The following is a 24,777-nucleotide window of genomic DNA, read 5'->3' on the forward strand; positions in this document are numbered from 1 at the left end:
GAAGATCTTCAAGACGGAAGACAGCAATCTGTAGAGTAATATATACAGTTCCATGTATGTAAACAAGCCAAAACCTAGCTGGATGATCAAGTATGTAAAGAACAGAAAACTGCTGGTTCTATTCAAAACTCTTAGCAGTGGTTCTCTTTGGGGAGGTAAATGGAATGGAGGAGAGTGAGTGAAGGCTACTTCTACTTTTTAATCTATATACTTCTGTGTTGGAATTTATCCTACAGCAAGGAGGTATTCATGTAGTAGTTGTCTAAATTAAAAGATTTTAAAGGATCAAACACAAAATGATTATACATAGCCTGATTACAACAGTGTAGAAATGTACAAAGTCAAAATTAAGTTTTGAGAAAAAAATAGTTGGGGTTTTAACTTCATGGTCTCCCCCCCACCACCATCAGATAATGTGCTTTAATGTACAAATTAAACTGTTAACAAATAAGTGAACAGAATCAGACCAAGGAAAATCTGCACGTCTATTTTATTTCCATTAGAAAAATATTATCTATTAAGATTGTGGTCCACTTCCTTCTCCTTTACCTCTACCATTCAAATTTCAGTACTTTAAGTTCACTCAAGTAAAAGCAGAATTATATAGCTGACAAGAGAACTAACTATTTCACATCATTAAATTAAGAGGATTTAACTGAATTACAAGTGCTCTTAATTATTTATCAGGAATAGTAACAACTCCTCTCTCTTATGATTTATTTCCCTTTACTTTCATTTATTTGCATAAGTATATAATGAGCGTCTCTTTCCCCACATCCAGGAACATGAGTGTGCGTGTGATTTATTACACCAGTAACTGGAGTTGTCATCTGATCCCCCACTCATGCTTAATTCCCCTTATTATATGGTATTTCCATAATGACCTCAAATGTTTAAGTCAATCATAAACTTTCCAACGTCTACTGTAAAAATTAAGATGTTAATTTGAAGACATTGTTAAAATTCCAGACTAAATAACGCCGGACCCACTTATAGCGACGCTGTTGTGAGAGGTCCTTGGACAGCGACTGCCTCAATCTCCACACGGCCTCCCTGCAAGGAAAATAACCAAGCAACGGTTAGGTAATTTTTTACGAATGAAGAGAGCTCTAGAATACCTACTAAAAAACATATACAACTCATAGCAATACAGCATTGTTAACATTACATTTTTCAAAGAAGGGAAGGATGGGGAAGCATTCACTGGCAGGCTCCCATGTCAGACACATTCAAGTGCATTAGCTCACAGGATTCTCTCGGCAGCTCTAGTGGGCAGCGTGCTCTCCTCAATCCAGAGAATGATATACATGGAAGCTTGGAGAGGTGGTTTTCACCTGTCCCAGGACACCGTGCTAAATGGCAGAGGTTCAAACGCATGTTTTGCAATTCCAAGTTCAGAGCTCCTTCCACTACACTCAATACCTTAGTTAAGTTTGAGAATACTGACCATTCCAAGTAACAACCGATTAAAACAATAAACATACCACTCATAGAAGATAAATTTTCTTTACAGAGAAGTCAGTAGGCTGCTTTTTTGTAGGCAGGAATACTGTGCTGCTAGAGGAGCTTCTCATCGCATTTGAATACCACAATATCAATGGTAAGAAAATATGTGGGCTACTGGTTTTGAGATTATTTTTCTAATGGAAGTCTGGATGTTTCATTAGGCAAGTGAAATTTTTTATTGCAGAGCTCACTACCCTGGCTCAGGGTATAGTCTCTAAGTATGTGAAAACAATACAGATAGTATTTTACTTTTTCTTACAATTTAAGTCCCTGATTCTGTTGTGTTCATGTTCATGTGTGGCCTTGATTTCTAATTTTCTTAATATTTAAGACAAATTAAAAAAACTTCTGAAGTTTCTTAATCCCCCCTCCCCCCACCAGCATATAATATTGGGTATTTCCTTTTAGTCTTTAAGATCCTGGAAAGCAGAGATTATTTCTTTTTTTTTTCTTTAAAAAATTTCCTGCCAAAGTACTTAGTTTGTTATACTCAGAAAACAACGTAGAAATTTACAATCGTGTACATTAGTCACTTTAAAGTGTACTTACTTTGGGCAAAGCAGCAACCTGGTAAGCAGCTCTTGCAGGAAAACTACCCTTGAAATCTAAATTTAAAAGAATTTCATTTTAGTTTTCAGACACTGTATTATGACTGCACAATCAAGACTCTGGTAAGTGCGTCACAGATCTGTCCATTCTTAGATATAAGCAACACTAAGAAAAGCTCACATTCATATTTGTTTGATAAAATATTTTACCATAGGATTCCTATGATATTGAATACTTTTTTAAAATGTCTTAGCTTTCTGGAAAAAAATGAAAATACATGCTTTTGAGACTTTGATCTTGTTTGATATGAATGGGGTTTTATGTTTAGAGCAATATTTATTGTGGTATGAACTCATTTAAGCATTCCAACAACCCTATAAAGCTTTATCCCCATTTTGCATGTGAGGAAACCAAGGCATAAAAATGTTAATTAACCAGCTAATGATTCTGAGAGCCTGAACAGAGATGGTGTTGAGGCCGTATCACAGCAGTACAATCTCTGTGTTAAAAAAATTATTAGGAAGGCTTAAAAAACCTGAGAAGTGGACAACAATATTAAGCTTTAGGAAAATGAATTTGTAGGGTTGTAATATATTATCCTAGGGAGTACCACAGAAATGTCTTGGATCTTTTCATGGGGGTTCACTGTATGTTCTCAATCAGGCTATTCTTTTAGGACAGGATCTATGGCCATTTCTTTAGCAGCTCCTATCACTCTTAATTCATAATGGATACTCAATAAGGTTAACAGATTCATTTCTTGTTAAAATGGAATACAGTAATAAAGCCAAATTACTTACACTGCTTGTAGACTTCATTGACAGTGTTGAAGTCATTCATGTCAGCCAGCAAAACAGTTGTTTTTACCACTAGAAGACATATACGTTGTTATTAGGTTTAGCTGTTCGGTCTCACCCAAAATATTACTTAGAAAAACATATGGTTCTGTGACTGTCTTGATTAAAATGGGACTGAAATTAAAACAACTTTGAAAAGCAATGACAATATGGCATGATGTATTACTGGATGCTCAATGTTCTTCAAAAAGACCACAGAAACATCAGACAGAAATGTGAAGGCATATCAAGTTGCTCACCATTAGTGAAGTCACAGCTTGCAGCTTTCAGAATTTCACCCAAGTTTGTAAAAGCCTATGAAAAAAGGCAAGAAAGGCCTAAGGCACTGATGTTATAGTAAAGTTTTAATTCAACTCAATTAATCAATTGCTAATACCCGATTGAATAGGTTATGTTGCAGAAAAATTCTCCTTTTCTAGGAAATTCTACTCTTTCTAGACCACCTCTATACAAGTGAATTACTTCTTGGCTTTTGTTTAATGGAAATGAATCTTTTTGAAATATAGTGAGACCGTGTCTCCTTTTGTGAGTAAGAGACTGGACTGACGTCCCTTCTTCAGTGCTAGAGTGTGTGAAGTTCTCGGCTGACGTCCACTCAGCTGAAACAGAGAAAGCGCCTGGAGTTCCTAACTCTTTATCACTTGGAGGATAAGTATGAGCCAGTAAGCATTAAAATATGTTTTCTTTTAAAGCAATAATTGATTTTAAAGAGTACTTTTATCTTTTTCTCAAAAAATAGTATTAGTAAACTAGGTATATGCTTGACACTCTGGCCTTTGGAAAAACATCAGTTTTTACTCATTCCTTAACGTATTATTTTTTCAATTCATTATTCCTCTCCACTTTACTGGTCACATTATAATATTTGATATTTTTATGTCTAAAAAACAACTCACCTTCTAAATAGGTAACACATAGATATGGCAAAAAATTCAAAAGCTATAAAGATGCAAATACAGTGCAAAGATGTCTCCCACCTGGACTGCCCTTCCCCCCAGTTTCCTTCAGAGGGGACCACTGTTTCTGGTTCCTTCTATATCCTGTGGAGACAGTTGATGCTTATACCAGCATGAATATTCACACCTGCACACGTGCACAAACATACGCACACACACACACAAACACACACACACACACACAGATGGTAGCGTACTGTGCAAGCTGTTCTGCATCTTGGTTTTATCACGTTAACAATTAATCTTGGGGGATTTTTCTGCATTAATTCAACTGTACGGCTCTAGCATGATTTATTTCACTAGTTCCTTATGGACAGACATTAGGTTGTTTCTGGCTTTGGATAATACAAATGACTTGGTGAATGCATAAAATTATAATTTAATTCTATTCATTGGATTAGAATTGTACTCCCCATTCTTATTTAAAAAAAAAAACAAACATACTACACGTAATCTTCAATAGTTCTTACTAGCAAATGTTGACTTTTACTTTTGTGGTGTTTTTTTTTGCGGGTCAGTGGCCCTGATAAGAAATTTCCCAATCCAGGGACGCCTGGGTGGCTCAGTTGGTTAAGCATCTGCCTTCGGCTCAGGTCATGATCCCAGAGTCCTGGGATTGAGTCCCGAGCCCCCTTCTCCCTCTGCCTGTCACTTACCCCTGCTTGTGCTCTCTCTTTCTCTGACAAATAAATAAAATCTTTAAAAAAAAAAAAAAAGAAATTTTTCCAATCCATGTAGAAATGACAAGATGCTATCTGATTTCAATACTTTAATTGAGAGTTAAGTAATTTTATTGAGATAATGGACATCTAATATTGTATCAGTTTTAGGTACATAACATGACGATTTGATAATATGTATATACTGTAAACTGATTACCACAGTTTAGTGAATATCCAATAATTCAGGTTTGAAGTCACCTTGGAAGGTAGACTTTTTTTTTTTTGCTTGTTAAATGATTCCTCAAATTTTGAACTTTCTATTGACATAAAACCGTCTTAAATCAATCAGTAAGTAACTCTAAAAGCATTTATCTGATAATCTCTATAAAAAAATCAGCCAAGTAGATTCTTAATAACCCCCAGTATTAAAAAACAGTAAAGAAGGAAACTTCAAACGTGAAAAATGACTTACTTGTTTGGCTTCTTCTGCCACCCCTCCTGGCACAAGCTGTCCACTTGCAGGGTCCATGCCTAGCTGTCCTGAAATGTAAACGGTCCTGTCGACTAACACGGCTTGACTGCAATAAACAGAAATTCAGTGTATATAAAAGATATAAAATACAAAATTCAATGCTAAAAGATCTCTTTGCTAAGACACAAAAAGCACAAAATGTAAAATAAAAGAATTAATAACTGAATTTCATTCAAATTTAAAAACTTGCTTTTTGAAAGAGATCTTTAAGAAAATGAAAATATAGGTCACAGATTGGGATAAAATATTTGCAAAACATATATCTACAAAGAACTTGTATCCAGAATATATGAAAAACTCTTATAACTCAAAAAGAGGAAGATAAACAACCCAATAAAAAATGGGCAAGTGACTGAACAGGTATTTCATAAAAGAAGACATATGAAGAACTAGGGAGTACATGAAAGATGCTCAACATTACTCATTAGAAAAATGTAATGCAAAACCATAATAGATACCACTACACACAATAAGACGTCACTGATAAGAGTAAGTATTGGTGAAGATGAGAAGCAACCAGAACCCTATACATTGTTGGTGGGAATGCAAAAACAGTACACACCTTGGAAAAGAGTTTGGCAAGTTTCTTAAAACCTTAAACATATGCTTAACATGCAACCCAGCGATTTCTTTCCTAGGAACTACCTAAAAGAAATGAAAATATATGTCCAAAGACCTTACATGAATGTTCAGAACAGCATTATTCATGACAGCAAAAAAGAAAAACAAAACAAAAAATCCACTGCTAGATCCAACTAAAGACTACATATTATTTGATTCCACTTATATGAAATTCTAGAAAAGACAGAATAGAAGCAGAAAGTAGATTAGTGGCTTCCTGGGTCAGTGGTCATTGACCACAAATGTACAGTATGAGGGAATTTTTGGGGGGTGATGGAAATGTGCTAAAACTTGACTGTGGTGGCAGGTACACGGCTCTAGACATTTACAAAAATTCATGGTGGTCTACACTTAAAAATGGGTGAATTTTAATGTAACTCACACCTCAAAAGAGCTGTAAAATAACAGAAATGCAATGCCAAGAGCACTCTAAGAAAAGGAGTAATTATTCTCAGACAAGATTTCACCTGGGAGGTTACACCTCATTTCTGCAAAGTGCTTGCTGTTGGAAATGACTTGTAATGAGGATACTAAATTTCAGAATTAGGATAAAATCACAAGAAACAGAATAAGCTATGCACATAGAGACCTGAAAAAGAGCCAAGCAAATCAACTCAATTTTCTTTTTTTTACTTTTTGGATAAAGAAAACCCCTCTGTCTCTCTTTTTAATTGTGGTTAAATACATTTACCATTTTAACCGTTTTTAGGCACACAATTCAGTGGCAGTAAGTGCCACCATTTTTAAAATGTTGACAAAGAAACCTTAGTAGCAGTTTAAATTCAGAAGTAAAATTTGTTTTACCATTTCCATGCTTATTTAGAAACAGCAATTTCTCATTTCTAATTTTACATTTCTAATGCTACATTCTCATTTCTAATCTTCTAGTTCCCTATAGTGTTTTCCAACATGCTCTAAGCTTTCCTTTTATTTCATGATGTTTCCCCTGATTTTCCTGACCATATTTTTTCTTTATAATTTAAACTATGGAATAAATATATATATATTTTTTAGGTAAGCTCTGTGCTTGAACTCATGACCCTGAGATCAAGAGTCACATGCCCTACTGACCGAGCCAGCCAGGTGCCCCTATAATTTTTTCTTAATAATTTTTTGAATAAGAGAACATTCACATGGTTAAAAAATCTAGACACTATCCAAAGAATCTCAGTGAAAAATCTCTTCCCTTCTTTCCTTATTTTCCTTCTGCTCCATTTCCAGTCCCTAGAGATAACCAATGGTTTTCTTTACATATTCTTCCAAAGTTTTTTCATGCATATATGAATAAAAATGAATATATTATCTTCTGCCTGTTTTATACAACATGTAGTATACTAAACATCTTTTTTTTTTATACAACACGTAGTATATTAAACACTCCTCTACATTTTGCTTTTTTCTCTCAACAATATATCCTGATCTTCCCATAACTGTATGCAGGATGCATCCTTATTCTTTTAACAGTTGTGTGGTATTTCACTGCATGGACATACTTTAACTAGTTACCTTTGATTCCAGTATTTTGTTATTGTAAACAAAACTACACCGAAAACCATCACATAGTTTTCCCTGGGCAAGTAACTAAGCCTTTTTTTCATCTGAACCTCAGAGGAGCTTTTCCCACACCATGTACAGGATCCTGCCTCACATTATAGCTCAGTCTGTTCTCATACTATCTCTGGGGTGTGCCGGACTGTAAACTCCCTGAACACAGGAGCTGTGTCTTAGTGTCTCCAGCTGCACAGGGCTGAGGTGACTTCTTGCACGTAGCGGGCACACAATAACTTCTTTTTGATGTTTTGCTCTCTAAAGGCTTACTAGCTTAAATGATTGGCTGTCAGTAAAGAATCTTTTTAGCAGGACCTACTGGCTTATTGTGTGGGCTTTGGAGAGTGGAACAGGGTAGATTTAAACTTGGTAATAGGATTTAGAAAGTCTAGAAATTCTTCTCAACTATCTGGCTTTCACCCTAGCCCAGAAACAGGTAACTATTGAGTTTGTTAATGTGTAAGCTTTCCTCAGGTTGAAAAGCATCATCAGCTAACAAGGTTTCTTATTAACTGTCCTGTGTAGAACTAGGCTACCCTGGGCCCTTTGCAAAGTAACTTTAGCTCTCTCCATACATGAAACATAGTTTAAGCCCATATGTATTACCATTGGTCAAAAAATTTGTGATAGTAAAAAGGTATTCATTTATTCTCCGAAAATTAACAGACATCTAAGACTATCTGACCTATGTGTTATCTCTTATAGATTAGTAAAGAGATTGTTCACAAAGATAATAGTTGACCCTTCCTGATTATGGCATCCTACTATCCAGACAAGTCATTAGCCTCCAGAAAATTTAAAAGTGTACTGTTTTATTTCCAGGTCAAAGGGCAATAACACTTTCAAAAGCATCTTAGTAATAATTCTCATGTTGTAATCTATGCCACATGGACTATCACTTCCAAATTTCATGACTATTTGGGTAGTGTGCTAGCAAAATGAAAAGCAATGCAATATCGTGATGTTGAAATCTCTCAAGGTTCTGTCCTGAGGTATTCCTGAAATGTGCTAAGCTGATTAGCTAATTGGTGACAACACCCCATCCATCAAAATGCCAGGGACTGAAAGTTAAACACATTTGAATTCATCCTGGAGGAGACCCAGAATTTTCAAAAACTGTGCTCACTACAAACTCCATGCACAAAAATTGGTTTCCAAATGGTTCTTCAAACATATCCCATTAACTTTATCAGGATATGACTAGTTAGTTGGAGTGTGGTTTTCTTCAAGATAAAATATTAAAAATTAGCACCATTTTTAGTGGCCTTGTATGATCTCTGGATACAAAGAAGCACAAGAGGACAATGTCCTAGAAAGTCTCCACACAGTGAAGCTGGTTGATGTTTTGTCTTTTTATTATATTGGTATATTCATTTGATTTCCTTCTTTTTTTCTTGCAGCTTTATAAAGACAGTTGATTCCGAGTCACCCAGGAATATTACTGTCACACTTGCTTTCTTGAACAAAGTACACACTTGAGGAAGGTGTGTGCTCTAGGGTCTATAATCACTTTGTGTTTGTTTCTGGTAAGGGCTGCTTTTGCTCTGAAGTAAAACCACTGAGTGACTGAGGAGGAGGGATCAGGGCAGAGGAGGAAAAAGATTACTGATTTTTACTTTTATTGTAATACCCCCTTAACTATTCTTAATGTCTTCCCCAAATAATTATCAGAGTACTCTTAAAAGAAATCTGTTCATGTCACTTCCTCTTCAAAAACATTTGAAGACTCCTCAGTGAATACAAAACAAAGTTTATACTCTCCAGTTTAGATAGTTGGGAACGATCACAATCTAGACTTTGCTAAAACCTAATTTTTAGCAACAGGCAAAACAGCAATTCAGATTCAAAGTCCAACTCTGAAAACCAGTGTTTCCCAAAGTATAGGTCACATGCAAACTGAATCACAGTAAGGAAAGGACTCCTTTTTCAATTCTCTTTGAGTTTTTCCATGGCAGGAGACAGCAAACTAATGATGAAGATTGAGCTCTAGAGCTCTGCCTAAGTTCAAATTCTGTCACATCCCGTCTTGGTGGTTGACCTTGAGCAAATTATTTAACCACACATATATCAATTTCACCATCTGAAAAATAAGTGCTGTCATAACAACTGTGTACATAAAGCACTAAGGCACCTAGAACAGTGCCTTGTGCTGAGTGAGCATCAATAAATGTTAGCAGTTATGACATCGATCCTCTCATTACATGAAGGAGAAAAGATACCAATTTTAGAAAACAAAGAAATCTATCACTTTTAACAAAGAGAGCTGGCCTTGTGTTCTGAGCCAACTGTAGCAGCTTCCTAGGATTTAATTATACTTTTTATTTAATTGAGCTTATTTTTTTACTGTTACCTTCTACTGGTTTGTCTTCTATTTAGAGTACTCCTGTAAAATTTCGTTTTTAAATTTGTTAAAGGGAGCCTGCTTAAATAAAAGTGTTAAGTAAATAATGATACAGGTGGTACACAGATTTGGCAAATGAAAAAAAAAAGTCGTAGTTGGATTACCAAAACTTCCTCCAAAAAATCTTTATGCCATGTATTCTTCCACAATTATGCCTCAAGTCATTCCCTCTGACTTCCTGCTTAATTCCTTAACAAAGTAATTTAAAAATCACTTTATAACAGTACTATACAGATGGCAAACACAACCTTCAAAACCCAGCTCAAGGACTACCGCTTGCAGGAGCCCTCCTAGATCTTTTTCTTCCTCTGTCCCAAGTTACATCAATTTGTTTCTTCTCCTCTTTTGCCATCCCTCAGCCCCCTGACCCTTTACTCCTACTGCATTTTGTTTCTAACCCTGCTATGGTAATTATTGTTCTGCATCTGTGTTATTTTTCATGGCAATGTAGTACAGAGGAGGGAGCTAGGGCTTGTTCAAATCAAGCTCTGCCACTTATGGATGGTCTGACCTTGGACAAGTTCACTTTCAGCTTCAGTCTTCCTTTTGTAAAATGAGGATGGGACTTAGAGAAGAAGGTTAGTTGTCATGGTGCCTGCCATACAGCATGCACGAAATGAAAATGTTTCTTTTTCTTTCCCCCACATGCCTGAATGTCTTTCACACTGTTTTAATTCTTACACGTTTTTTGTAGCCTCTGCAGTGCTTGGCATATAGTAGGTACTCAATATATGTCTATCATAGTTGAAGTGTTTCAGTTGTAGTTTTCATTTGTGGTTATTTTAATAGTGAACAGATACTATATTTTAAAAAGGGAAAATGAGAAAAGGTTTACATGGTATACTTTAGTGAAGAATTTAAAACAACAAAAATTATATTAAGGGAAAAAAGTCTCCAAGAATGCATAGGGTAAGATCTAATAGTTTTAAAGCTGAGACATTTTAAGAAAAAAAAAAAAAAAGGATTTTTAAAAAAGAAATTAACCTTTTTATATTTGCAGCACTTCTGACAAGTGGAAATGCATGTACACAGGGTAGACTTTCTGGCCGGTATACATATATTTAGCTAGAGCATGTTGAGGCCATCTTAGCAAATGATTTTTGTTGATTTGTATTTGACTTTATTAGTGGGAAATGAGCATGGGCAATGAATTCATAAACATCCCAATGCATTTCTATGCGGACTGTAAAAATCAGTGCCTTGGATAGATGAGCATCTATTTGCTAAGCATTTCTGTGAAAAGAATTCAGCTCTCTCCAGATGGACACCCACATCTGTTCACGTAATTTACTCCTTTGAATTAAGAGAGGGTTAGACCAAACATTATGCTAAAATGGAAGAAGTCAGTCACAAAGGACCACATATTGTAGGATTCCATTTACAGAAGTCCAGAACAGGCAAATCCACAGAAACTGAAAATAGATTAGTGGTTGCCAGGGGTTAGGGGAAAAGAATGGGGAATGACTGCTAATGGGTATGGGATTTCTTTTGGAGGTGATTAAACTATTCTGAGATTATATAGTGGTGATGGCTGCCCTATTTTGTGAGTATAATAAAAAAAAAAATCACTGAGTTGTACACTTTAAAGGCGTGAATTTTATGGGTGTGTGAAATACCTTCATAAAATGGTTACCAAAAAGAATACAAAACCTGACCCCTTACGGCCGGCGAAGCGCTCTGGCCCTCCAGGTCCGGGGCAGAGTCCCTGGGAGCACAGACTCACACTCTTTGGGTCTCCGGGTGCTTTGACCCTTTCCCGGGTTGTTTCCCGAGTTCAGCGAGTTTGAGCAGGTTGGACCGGACGAAGCCCGAGGCCCGCCCCAGCTCTGACCCGGAGTGGCTGGAGCCCCGGACCCCCGATCTCACACGCCCAGCGTCCGTCCGCGCTCCCCCAAGCCTCGTTACCTGTAGGGACCAATGGCCCCTGGGGCTTTCGCAGTGCTGATCACCTTTCTGATCAGAGACGCCATGGCTAACCCTTTTATCTTGCTGCCGCTCCAAGAGAAGAATCCCGTACACTGCCTCTGTTAGCGTCTCACCAGACTAACCAGCCTAGGGGTCCAGTCCCGGGAGTAACTCTTCTCCCGGAGCGAGTTTGCTCGGCATTCTGGGAGTTGTAGTCTCAGCCAGGTTCCCGGCCACGTGGAGGCCGCGACTGCGCTGGCGCATGCGCCATTGCTCGCCGCACACGTCTCCACGGAGAGGGCTGTTGCAGAGCCTTGTCATTCTGACCCGGGGAGCCCTGGATTCCTCCCTCAGAGCCTCTGGCAGGTAGGTCGTGAGGGGCTGGTTTCCCCCAGGGTCCGCGAGTTAGGGGGGAGTATGTGACGGCCCCGCGCCGGCCCTCCGGCCCGGCTCTCCTCCCAGTCTTCCGTGGCTCAGACCCCGCTGACCATCCTCTTCCCTGGCAGCCTGCGCCTGGGCCCCGCTTGCCGCCCCGCGCCTCCTTCGGCCCCTGAGTTCGAGCCCCCTGCGTTTGTCATTTCCCCGTATTGTCCCGCCGGGCGGATGCCTTCCTCGGAATGGGCTTGCGCCCCCGTCCTGCCAGGCACTCTGAAGGAATGAGTTGGGTCATTAAGGGGACCACGTTGAGATCTGGGCGTCGTCCACCTTCCGCCCCTCCCATGTTCCCATTCATGAGTGCTCCTCCAGCTTCACAAGGTCTCTACGCATTCCCCTTAGGTCTGAACCGAGCCCTGGTGACTGGGATCTGATTTCAAAAAGGAAGATAGAAGATAGGCTGGTCTCTTGGCAGATAGTCATGCCGTGTCAGAAGGAGTGGTACTTGGCCAAATATTTCTCATTCTGTAAATAAATGTATTATAAGCACGCTTCACTCCATTTATGCTTGCAGTTTACATTCAACAAATATATGTTGAGCCCTATTTTGTGCAAGGCACATTGCTAGGTGCTGGAGGGACAACTGTGAAAAAGGTAAGATTCCTGCCCTGCCCTGCTTCTAAAACGTAATGTAAGAAGATCCTCGTCATTCCTTCTCATTTGTCCTACATACTGGAAAGGTTTGGTTTTCCTACTTTCTGCTCAAGAGCCTTTAGAGCTTTTTCATTGGTTTGGGGCTTCAAGCAGGTAATAAAATAGAACTTCCAGTCTGGTTTCCCTGGCCTACTCAGTTTTATGCCCTCCTACTGTCTCATTCCACTCAAGTCATCCTGAGTCCTCACTCCTGACATCACACAGAAGATTCCTGAATACTCTTTCTTCACTATCCAAATTCCAAACAACTGAAATTCTATTTTCTCGTTGGCTTTCCCTGTGGATCCACATTTTCCCTTCTTACTCAGCGTCCTATTGTGCTATACTGCAAAATTTAGTCTTTTAATGTGTGTAGTCTTGTTCTCTAATTGTTTTGTGTCTTAAAAATAGTGAATAGAGGCAGACTGCCTGGTTTGGCTCCCAGCACACTTACAATCTTATTGGCCTTAGTCAGATTTTGTTACCTCTCTGTGCTTCAGTTTCTTCATTTATAAAATGGGGGTAGTACTAATACCTCCCTCATAGAATCTTTGAGAATCGAATGAGTAAGGCGTGTAGACTAATGCTTGACACGTAAAGTTCTCCATAAACGTTAGCTGTTTAAGACAACCAAATTCTTTAAGGAAGGAGGCCACAACCTTATGCTGCTTTTGTATACACACAGCCTAAAACTAATGAGCAAGAATAGATAACCAAAATGTTGTTAAATTTGATTAAACTGGACAATTAGGGGATGCTTTTTATTACAAAATAATTCACCATGTGATTCTTTAAATAAGGAGCTCTCTTGGGGCATTACAAGTAATTTAACTTGTGTAAAATGTTTCTTGTGAAACAAGATACCTGTATTCTTTTTTAATAAGATTTTATTTATTTACTTATTTATTTATTTGAGAGAGAGGGAGAGAGCGAGCGTGTGTGTAAGTGGGGGGTGGAGCAGAGGGTGAGGGAAAAGCAGACTCCGCACTGAGCATGGAGCCAGGTGAGGGACTTCATCCCACATCATGACCTGAGCTGAAACCGAGTCGGACACTTAACCAACTAAGCCATCTAGCCCCAAGACACCGGTATTCTTAAGGTAGGTTTTATATCGAGTCTAAATCACCAACTTTTTAGATCTGGAAGAAATCAGAGATCATCTGGTTAATTCCCAGGTTGTCAAACTGGAGTCCATTTTAAAGGGGTGAAAATGGTCAACCAGGTGATAGTAAGCTGTGTGAGAAAACATATGTCCAATTTATTTGAAGATTTTGGGGAAAACAGTTTTATAAAGCCTGGCACATATTTAGTGCTTGTTAAAGCTAAATGAGTAAATGTGGAAACACAAAAACTGAATAATATACTGAAACTCACCCAGTTGTTCAGGTAAGAGTTAAGATAGCTTCTGGAAGCTATTTTTAAGCAAAATCCTCAGACCTCATAAGAATATAGTCTATATTCATTCTCTTCTGGTGTTAGAACTGTTTGAGGACCACCACTAGTTCAGTATGCTAATTTTTTAGTCTGGTATCAAAGCTTACCCCAATCCCCGAGTCCCAGCTTGCTCCTGGCCTATTCTAGTGCTGAGTAGACCAGGGTTCCCAGGTCGTGCTCTGTCTTGCTGGGTAAGTTCTGATTCAAGCAGATAATAGTAGGTGAACTAAATTGTTCTGTAAAATCATTCTGAATGGTTCTTAATGCAGACTAATCTGAACCATGTCATTCACTAACTGACTAGTTCTGCAGAACTTCATTTACTTCATGTGTATATGTATATATATATTATTTTTATTTTATTTTATTTTTTGTAGTGCAAAATGGTGGTTTTATTAAACAAGGGGACAGGACCCATGGGCAGAAAGGACTGCTGCCCCCCACCCCCAATCCCACCCCACCCCCACAACCCCCCCATATATTTTTTAAATTTAAAAAAGTGGTTTTGGGTGTACATGTAGTTGTCTTTCATTTAGGTGAAAGCAGAATGGAATGAGAAGGTGAAATGACATAATCTCTGTTATTTCAGTCTGCCTACTCTGGCCTGCTCAGTTTTATCTTCTCCTCTCTCTTCTCACTCTGTTTGGGAATAATAGCAATTTAAATGAAGCCCTTAGTTTTTGCAAAGTGCCATGCTCAGTATATTATGTACATTACTTTATTCTCACAGCAACCTTGTGATGATTCCCATTTATAGAGGGGACTGAGGCTCAAAGAGGGAAAGTAACTTTCCTACGATTATGTAACTAAAAAGTGTTAAGGAAGGTATTTGACCCAGATCTTTCTAACTCCGAAGGAAGGGTTCTTAAATACTACACAGCACTGGTTACTCTTAATTTTGAATGAAGCCCTGCATTGGGAAAGAGGTAAGTGAATGGGTGGTAGTTAATTCAGTGGCATTCAGTAGGAGTGGTGCGATTCTTGATGTGGCAGTCTGTTAGTTTGTGCAGGTGTTTTTGGTTGGCATAATGAGTGGGTAACACTGCTGGCATTTATCAGGCAGGGCCCAGGGATGTTAGACATGCTGGAGTGTGTAGGAAAGTCCCACAGTAGCCTAATACCTGTTTTACATAAAAGCACAAAGGATCAGTTACATGGTTTTAATATACACTGCATTTTCCAGGAATGCAATAAATCAAAACAAGACTATCCTCCCTACCCCTCCCCTCCTTTTGCTACTTTACCAAGGGGTGTTCACTAGTTTGGAAAACTGTGTCACCAGTGGCATTGCTGCCTTCTCTTTGAGGCACAGTACAACCCGCTGTATTACTGTACCTTTGTTGCATTCGTGGTAATTCTCTGTATAGGTACCAGGAAAGACTAGTATAAAAATACTGAAATGCTTTGGGAATGGCTTGGCTCTGCTACTCTGAGCTGCTCTCCTTTGCACAGGATTCTTCAGATTTCCCTATCGTCAGTAAGAACAGAGTTAATGCCTATGGCATGGGGGCTTCCAGGCTTCTTTTCCAGCTTGACAGATTGTACCCGTGCTTGTACTGGTGCTTATGTTGTGCTGATTATACCCGAGTTCAGAATACCTCCCTGTTATATAACGTCACCCAGTAGTGGTGAAATACTTACATACAGAAAGTACACATTATTTTGTTATTTAGTTCTCCTTTATGTTATAGTCAGGGCCATATTATAGGGTATATATTGGTAAAAGTTATGTGTCTAGTAGGTTATGTTATTAATGAATTTCATTTCAAAATAGAAAACAGGTGTTTCAAACCATTCAGAAAAAAGGGGGAAGGGGCGCCTGGGTGGCTCAGTCAGTTAAGTGTTTGACTCTTGATTTCGGCTCAGGTTATGATCTTGGTCTTGAGATGGAGCTCCTTGTCAGACTCCACACTCAGGGAGTCTGCCCAAGACTCTCTCCCTCTCTCTCTGCCTGTTCCCCACTGCTCTTTCTCTCTCTCAAATAAATAAATCTAAAAAAAGAAAAAGAAAAAGGGGGTTGTTGAGTTTGAGAGTTGCAAACTACTGAGTAAAGCCATCAGGCTCCCCGAGGGTTTTGTCCTTTATCCTTATTTTAAAGTGCAATCTTTTGGCTGTTACATATTAAAGGTACAGGGGCTCCTGGGTGGCTCAGTTGTTAGGCGTCTGCCTTCGGCTCAGGTCATGATCCCAGGGTCCTGGGATCAAGCCCCGCATTGGGCTCCCTGCTCAGCGGGAAGCCTGCTTCTCCCTCTCCTACTCCGCCTGCTTGCGTTCCCTCTCGCTGTGTCTCTCTCTGTCAAATGAATAAATAAAATCTTTAAAAAAATAAATAAATAAAGGTACAGCTGGCCTCATCTCTGTGGCAGAAATGAAAGCATCAGTAATTTATGTTCAGTTTTTGTAGAGGGTATCATATCAGAATAGTGTGTATTGTATTTCATTGATTCAGGTGGCTCTTGTTTCACCTAAGAATTTTTGCTGTGGCAGAGGGTTCTTATCTCATACCTCATTATTCATTCTTTGAGTGGACTTTATGCTGTGTCAGCATTGGGATATGATTGAATTTTCTGATGATGCAATCTGAAATATACTAATAATGGTCTCTTTGATCAATAGAATTATTTTTCTCCTATTGAATTGGGTTTTTGGTGTTAATACCATTCATGGCTCCCCTAGAGATGCCTCTGGTGATAAATCACTGCTGTAGATCAGTATCGTGATAATATTTTGATATCATCAGCCCACCTATAATAAATGAAGAATCAAATTTTGAGTTACATGAATATTTATTTACTAAATGTATTTTAATTTTGCATGGAAGTTCCCTTTGCTTGTACTAAATTTATTACTTTCTTTCCAGAAATGTCTAATGCAAAAGAAAGAAAACATGCTAAGAAAATGAGAAACCAGCCCACTAATGTGACTTTATCTTCTGGCTTTGTGGCTGAAAGGAGCACAAAGTACCATAATGGAGGTGGGAGACCTTTCCAAGCTCAAAAACAAGGTAAGAGACACACAGTACTCTCGCCACTCTGTTTGGATCAAAATGCTTTTGTTTTTTTTTTTTAAGATTTTTACTTTGTTCGAGAGAGAGAGAGCACGTGCATACGAGCGTGAGCACACGAGCGTGAGCACACGAGCAGGGGGAGGGGCAGAGGGAAAGGAAGAAGCAGACTTCCCACTGAGCAGGGAGCCCAACTTGGGGCTCAATCCCACGATCCCCAGATCATGACCTGAGCTGAAGGCAGACGCTTAACTGACTGAGCCACCTAGGCGCCCCTTGTCAGCTCTTTTTGATAGTTACTATTTAAATAGTAAATGACCTGCATTAAAAACAGATACAGTTGACCCTCTTTATTCACACATTTTGTACTTGCAGATTCATCTAGTCGCTAAGCTGATTTGTAACCCATTTGTGGACTTGCAAAGAGAGGGAAAAATTTGAGTCACCCCATGTGGACGTTCTTAGCTGAGGTTCCCAGCTGCCTTCTTGCTTCTGCTTTCTTACAGAGATGACCAATTGATGTGGTGTGTGTGTGTGTGTGTGTGTGTGTGTGTGTGTGTATGTATTTCCTCCAGGAACAGTGCTTCAGTATTTGCTTATTCAGTGTTCTTTGTGACTTTATAGTGCATAACTACTGGGAATAAGAATTGGCTGTATGTATCTTAGAGCTGGTATATCTCTACCTTAACACAATTACTATTAAATTACACTATTTTAGGGATGCCAGGTAGTTCAATTGGTTGGTTAAGCATCTGCCTTCAGCTCAGGTCATGATCCCAGGACTGATTGAGCCCTGTAGCTGGCTCCCTGCTCAGTGGGGAGCCTGCTTCTCCCTCTGCCTGCCACTCCCCCTGCTTGTGCTTTCACTCTCTGATAAATAAATAAATAAATAAATAAATAAATAAATAAATAAATAAATAAATCTTTAAAAAAAATTACACTATTTTATTTCCTAAAAGAAGGACAGTGTGTTTATTGTATCTGCATTTAACTTGTGTGCTGATTATAGAACCTTATAGGGTGATATGAAGGTAATAGTGTTCATTGTGTAGCAATAGAAAATGCCAGTTTGGGAAGACAGCAATCAGGTGACTAAAGACTTTTGGGGGACCCTTTAAAGAAGAGTGTGCACTGGGTCTGATTAAGTAAGTTTTAGACTCATATTCATAAGATTTAGATTCAGATCCAGCAGTTGATGCCTACTATGCCATGTAATAAGCCTTCACACATACTATCTCATTTAAACCTCCCAGTGACAAACTTTGTAACATGTTTCATGGTTTACAGGGGCTTAATAATTAACACTATGATGGAAATAAGCTGGAACACCATAAAATTCTCTACTGATCTTTCCCTCCATTTGCAGACAGGGATTTGATATTGTCTTAAAATCAGTGGTTTCCACGCCAAGACATTGGTATAGAGACTTTCCTTTTTTTTTTTTTTTAAGATTTTATTTATTTATTTGACAGAGAGAGACACAGCTAGAGAGAGGGAACACATGCCAGAGAGGGGGAGAGGGAAAAACAGTCCTCCCGTGGAGCAGGGAGCCCAATGCAGGGCTCCATCCCAGGACCCTGGGACCATGACCTGAGCCGAAGGCAGACACTTAAACGACTGAGCCACCCAGGCACTCCTAGGGACTTTGCTTTTCTTTCTTTCTTTACTTTAGCACAGGCTCCCAACTTGAATGTGCCAGAGATTTATGATAAAAGACTGAATATACAAAATCATGTAAATTGTAGCATTTAAGGGAGCTTAGATTTAAAATCTGTACTATTTGGAGAAAAGATCCCTTGTATCAGTTATATGCAAGGTTAAGTTGGGCTCACAAGATTAGCCAGTGTGCTGCCTGCTAGCAACATCACCTTGGGCAAGGTAATTCACCTCCCCATCCGAGATTCCCTTAGGGAAGATAGTAATAGCCACCTTACAGGGTGGTCTTAGGATTAAAAACATGATTAGTATTGCCACCCAGCAAATGGTGTTCTCCACTGTAATCCAGATCCTTGGTAAGGCTGACATACTTCTTTTTGTTTTCTTTTTGAAAATAAACTAGAGCCTTTTTCTGGAACTTCACGACAGCGGCAAACCAAAATGACCCACCATTCCCCGGTCGATTCTGATGTGAAGGAACAGTCTTCCTCCAAAATAATGTTTAAAAAGAAGGGAGGATGGAAAGCAGGTCCCGAGGGCACGTCTCAGGAGATTCCCAAGTATATAACTGGTAGGTGTTTGTGAAGAAGTGAAGTTTGATTATACGATGAGCTCTCTGTGTCTAACGACGAGCTCTGTTTCTAACGCAGCCAGATTTCCAGGGCTCTCTGTCTCGGCCCTGCCCCTGCGTCTCTCTGCTCTCCTCCTTCCACGTTGGGACCTTCTTGCCTCCAGCCTGGACTTTGTTTGTAGCTTCCTTGAACCTAATTGCTCTCCCCTCTTCCATTTCTTTTTTCCTCTTCCTCTTTTTCTAAGTCCATATCTGTGAACTGTTCCTTTTTGTCCTAAAATCTTTGCCCTTCCCCCACCCCTTTTTTAAATATAAAATCTATACTCCTCAGCACACATTCTCCAAAGATGAAACCAAATTTAATGCACTCCAAGGGTAACTAAGGCCTTTAAATACCTGTCTCCAGACCCCTTCCGACCTTGTCTCCAGTCACCCCTGCTATCCCATAACCCTATATTCTTAAGGTGTGCCTTCTAATCTCTGTGCCTTCTGTTTACTTCCAAAAAATTCTGTTTTTCTATAAGGAAAACTAGTAATAGTTATGGCTACATATTTGGAAAAAGCAGAAAATGTTAAAAAAAAAAACCTTGAAGTCACAACCATTGTTAAAATCTTGCTTTTTCTTTGTTTTCTTGTGTGATTGTTGCACTTAAAAATGTTCGAGATTATATTGCACGTAGGCCTCTGTTTTAAGAAATTCTTTGTAAACTTGCTTTTAAACTTTTTATCTGATTAGAAAAGTAACACTGAATCCTTGTAGAAAAGAAAAGTTGAAACAATAGTTTCATAATCTGATAATACAGAAATAACCACCGTTGGTATTAATCTAATTGGGGGTTCAGGTGGTGGGTGAGTTGTAAGCTCATGTACTTCAAATCTCTCTTCCTTCTGAGATCTACCAGAAGTATGGATTCAAGACTTGTCTTTAATGATGGTGCTGTTTTGTCGGCAGCTTCTACTTTTGCTCAAGCCCGAGCTGCTGAAATCAGTGCTATGTTGAAAGCAGTGACCCAGAAGTCTTCTAATTCGCTGGTTTTCCAGACCCTGCCCCGGCACATGAGACGGAGAGCCATGAGCCACAATGTCAAGCGCCTTCCCAGGCGGTTGCAGGAGATTGCCCAAAAAGAGGTATGGTTTCACTTACTGTAAATGTTTAAGTTAGTAGTTCGTAAAAGAAATTGAAACGTGTTAACCTAATAGAATTAAAATGAAAACCAAAAGCAACATGCTCATTTTGCATATTTTTTTGGTTTAATCATGATCCCCCCCAACCCCCCTTGCTAGCTAATTAGCAGGCAGTTGATATTACACATAGTGTTTGAAAGCCCTTTCTTTTTTTTTCCTACTTTTTTTTTTTAATTGGTTTCAGGTTGGAAGCCCTTTTAATGGCATTCAATAGTTGACGGTCCCCTGCCAGATTTATTTATTTACTTACTTATTTTTAAAGATTTTATTTATTTATTTGACAGAGAGAGACACAGCGAGAGAGGGAACACAAGCAGGGGGAGTGGGAGAGGAGAAGCAGGCTTCCCGCGGAGCAGGGAACCTGATGCGGGGCTCAGTCCCAGGACCCTGGGATCATGACCTGAGCCGAAGGCAGATGCTTAATGACTGAGCCACCCAGGCGCCCCTGGTCCCCTGCCAGATTTAAAATGTAATCCTGACCTTACCATATAAGCGATTTTAATTCTGCATTTTGGGGGTGTGGCCAGCTCGAAGTTGGAAGGTTAAGAAAAAAAGCAGCATCAATACCTGGTGTTTGCCTTTTGACTTTTTCAATGTTGAAAACTTGAAACTTGGATTTAATTTTTGTTCAAGTCTAGTTGTTTTTGGCTTCACCAAAATCCTTGGCTTGGGCATTGTCAGATTGTCTAAGCTTCCCATGTCTTTGCTAATTGATTCAAAAGTTCCCCATGAAGTGCCTTCAGTGTACTGGTACTATACTGGGGGTGGGGTTAGAGTTCATCAACATAGAGTCTTTATCCTTAGCGGCCCACAGACTAAGGGGGAAGAGTTTTTGTTTTTGTTTTTGTTTTTTTCCCCCCACAAAAGTTTTGCTCAGCTATGAAGGAGATTAAGAGTGAAAACTGAACAGGAGTTTTGTGCTTTCTAGATGTAATGTAAGGTTTGTTTCCCAGTGATCAGTTTGGCATTTGTCTCTTAGGACCTAACCAACATGAAATATGTAGGTTTTCCTCACTTTATACTTTTCATCCTATGTTTTGTGTTTAGTTCTAATCTCAGAGGTTAAAAATACAGTAAAACCAGTAACAAAAAAGCTAGCATCTGATTTATTTTCTTGCTCTCTAATATGAATAGCCACAGTAAGCTTGTGTTACTGTGTGGAGCCTGTTATAATTATTCTAATCCTCATAGTCCACAAAGCTTGCCCAGTTAATAAGTGATAAGTGCTTCCTCTCTAAGTTTGCCCGTCTCTGAAATCTTCACTCTGTTGCCTCCCCTTCTGCTCTTTCTTTGGAGACATAAGTTAAAAAAAATAAGCATAGTGGGGCACCTGGGTGGCTCAGTCGGTTAAGCGTCTGCCTTCGGCTCAGGTCATGATCTCCAGGTCCTGGGATCAGGCACCATGTCGGGTTCCCTGCTTGGCGGGGAGTCTGTTTCCCCCTCTTCCTCTGCTCCTCCCTCTGCTTTGCTCTCTCTTTCTCTCTCTCAAATAAATAAAATCTTTAAAAAAAAATTAAGCATACTAATGGAATCCACTTAATCTAAAGTTAGTTGTTTGAATTCCTCACATGTAACTTTGTTTTGAGATAGTTACAAACTAGGATCTGCCTCTCTCCTTGAAACCACAGGCCGAGAAAGCAGTACATCAGAAAAAAGAACATTCAAAGAATAAATGCCATAAAGCTCGAAGATGTCACAAAAAATGGGTGCTAGAATTTAACCGTAGACAAAAGAAGAACATATGGTTAGAAACTCACATCTGGCACGCCAAGCGGTTTCACATGGTCAAGAAGTGGGGCTACTGCCTTGGGGAGAGGCCGACGGTGAAGAGCCACAGAGCCTGCTACCGAGCCATGACAAACCGTTGCCTCCTTCAGGTATGCTTTTCTGACTTGTTTTCTTTTTCTTTTTGTTGAGACAAAATGGAAGTGATGTCTGGGCTCAGCCCTAAGGGGTAAGGCAGTGGGGGAGTCGGGGAGGCGAAGGAAGTCAGGTCAGAGGGAAGAACGGTGGGATAAAGATGGAGAGTGAGACCGAGGCTAGCAGGAAGGTGAGGTTGGTTCAGGAGAAGCGCGTGAGAACGGGCTCCTGCGGGTCTGGGTGCTCATGTTCGAGATTTCTTTAGCATTGATTCACTTAGCAGTCGTTCCTCTACAACAAATGAATTTGTGTGCCCTTACAGCTGTGTTCAGAAATGCTGTTCTAGATGCTTAGGATTCAGTGGGATGCTAGGAAGTTTGTTTTAAATTTTTTGAGAGGACCGTTTGTTTTAGAGCCTGGTAATAGTATTTATCTTGTCCCTCACCCCTCCCCCAGTTGCTAAATCCACTGCTCTCTCTCTTCCAGTACATACTTAGAAATTTGCTCTTTGCAGAGGGTCTGTCTGGATGGCAGGATGACCTTGGCCAGATTTTTTTTTTTAACTTTTTTATCTGAGTATAGTTGACACATAATGTGATATTAGTCACAGGTGTACAACATAGTGATTCGGCTTCTCTCTCTGTTATGCTGCGCTCACCACAGCATAGCTACCCTGTGTCACCACACAGTGCTCTTACGGTATCATTGACTGTATTCCTTATGCTGTGCTTTTATCCCCATGACCTATTCATTCCTTAACTGGAAGCTTTGGCCAAGTTTTGAAAGCCATTGATATTGAGATTGTCTGATACCAAGATCTTGAGAGCAATATAGCAGAATAATCAATATAAGAACCTTTAAAAAAAATTGTGGTAAAGTATACACAACATCAAATTTTACCACTTTAATTATTTTCTTTTTTAAGATTTTATTTTTAAGTAATCTCTACACCCAGTGTGGGGCTTGAACTTAAAACCCTGAGATCAAGAGTTGCATGCTCTATGGAGTGAGCTAGCCAGGCACCCCCTTTAATTATTTTGAAGTGCACAGTTCTGTGGCATTAACTGTAGTCACGTTGTTGTGTAACTATGATCACCATCCATCTCCAGACCTTTTTCATCTTCCCAAACTGAAACTACCCCCATTAAACAATAACTCCCCATTGCCCACCCTCTTGCTTCCAGCAACCACCATTCTATTTTCTGTCTCTAGGAATTTGATCATTCTAGATGCCTCATATAAGTAGAATCACACAATATTTATCCTTTTGAGACTGGTTTATTTCACTTAACATAATGTCTTCAAGGTTCAGCCATGTTGTACCATGTGTTGGAATTCCCTCATTTTTGACGCTGAATAGTAGTACTCCATTGTGTGTGATACCGCATCTGGTTTATCTGTTTATCCAACAGTGGACATTTAGCTTGCTTCCAGCAAACTCTGACTGAGCCAGCCAGGCGTACCCGCAGATTTTCTTTCCGAAAAGGACACCATAACTTAACATTTTAAATGAAAATTCATTTTGATTTTGCTTTCGATTGGTTTAAGAACATTTACTAATGTCCTAGGAATAGACAGGCTTCAGATTTTGACTTATGAAATGATAGCTTTAGCAATTTGGTCTGTGTTGTGGACCTGTAGAAGTTTTTCTGATGTGGCTTTTGGCTTCTCACAGTTTTCCCCCATGTCACTTCCTAAGTATTTAATTATGTCTCTCCCTCGGTGCAGGATTTATCCTACTACTGTTGTTTGGAGTTGAAGGGCAAAGAGGAAGAAATACTGAAGGCACTTTCTCTGATGTGTAGCATAGATGCAGGTAAACGTGTTTCAAAGCTGAGCGCTATTTTAGTCTTTGCATATTTATTCAGGTCACGAGCAACTAAGCATTTTGGAATTTAAACATATCTCAAAATGTGTGAGACGGTTCTTGTTCCCAGGGAGTGTGTTAATGTTGGGGAAGGTAGGGTGGTTTCAAATCATTTCTAACATTGTCAGGTGTAAAGTGAGAGAGCTCCTGTTCTGGTGGAGTGAGTTCAGTTGGGCAGAAACTCAAACCTCATTAAATCATTCATTCACTGTTGATTGAGAACTTACTGTGTGCCAGGCTTTGATCTGTGCAGTGATCAAAACCACCTCATCCCTCATGGAGATAGACAACAAGTAACAGTAGGGCGATCGGGAGATGACACTGCCATCCCAGCACTGGAGATCATGGCATTTTGTCTTTGTTTATGTCAGGACTGACTTTTGCGGCAGTTCACTGCCTGTCTGGGAAGCGCCAAGGTAGCGTCCTGCTTTATCGGGCAAACAAATACCCTCGAGAGATGTTGGGGCCTGTCACATTTATTTGGAAGTCTGAGAGGATCCCCGGTCACACTTCTGAGAGCAGGCAGTTGTGGATCTGGCTTCATCCAACGCTTAAACAGGTATAATCCTTGAGATTATTTCCTCGAGACTCTGTT

The 24,777-nt window shown here is 39.5% G+C and overlaps 2 protein-coding genes across 4 annotated transcripts in view; one reads left to right on the plus strand and one right to left on the minus strand.

The window, feature by feature from the left end:
* Window positions 1–471: 471 nt before the first annotated feature.
* RIDA (reactive intermediate imine deaminase A homolog) lies at window positions 472–11,734 on the minus strand. The gene is made up of 6 exons (XM_027615961.2): window positions 11,538–11,734; window positions 5,003–5,108; window positions 3,152–3,206; window positions 2,856–2,924; window positions 2,056–2,111; window positions 472–1,053 (listed from the first exon to the last, which is right to left on the minus strand). The coding sequence occupies exons 1-6, from the start codon at window positions 11,600–11,602 to the stop codon at window positions 991–993; spliced, it is 414 nt and encodes a 137-aa protein (XP_027471762.1). The 5' UTR covers window positions 11,603–11,734; the 3' UTR covers window positions 472–990.
* A 75-nt stretch (window positions 11,735–11,809) lies between these two features.
* Window positions 11,810–24,777, plus strand: part of POP1 (POP1 homolog, ribonuclease P/MRP subunit) — a 35,713-nt gene continuing 22,745 nt past the window's right edge. Inside the window, exons 1-8 of one of the 3 annotated variants that reach the window (XM_027615927.1) lie at window positions 11,810–11,903; window positions 12,315–12,566; window positions 16,900–17,043; window positions 19,103–19,270; window positions 20,223–20,398; window positions 22,084–22,332; window positions 24,044–24,131; window positions 24,554–24,741. In XM_027615927.1, coding sequence (XP_027471728.1) covers window positions 16,902–17,043; window positions 19,103–19,270; window positions 20,223–20,398; window positions 22,084–22,332; window positions 24,044–24,131; window positions 24,554–24,741 — 1,011 coding nt within the window. In that variant the 5' untranslated portion in view covers window positions 11,810–11,903; window positions 12,315–12,566; window positions 16,900–16,901. The remainder of the gene's footprint in view (window positions 11,904–12,314; window positions 12,567–16,899; window positions 17,044–19,102; window positions 19,271–20,222; window positions 20,399–22,083; window positions 22,333–24,043; window positions 24,132–24,553; window positions 24,742–24,777) is intronic. The other 2 variants (XM_027615948.1, XM_027615937.1) reach the window with 2 other exon arrangements.

Source organism: Zalophus californianus, chromosome 4 (assembly GCF_009762305.2).
Source record: "Zalophus californianus isolate mZalCal1 chromosome 4, mZalCal1.pri.v2, whole genome shotgun sequence".
NCBI classification, from domain to species: domain Eukaryota; kingdom Metazoa; phylum Chordata; class Mammalia; order Carnivora; family Otariidae; genus Zalophus; species Zalophus californianus.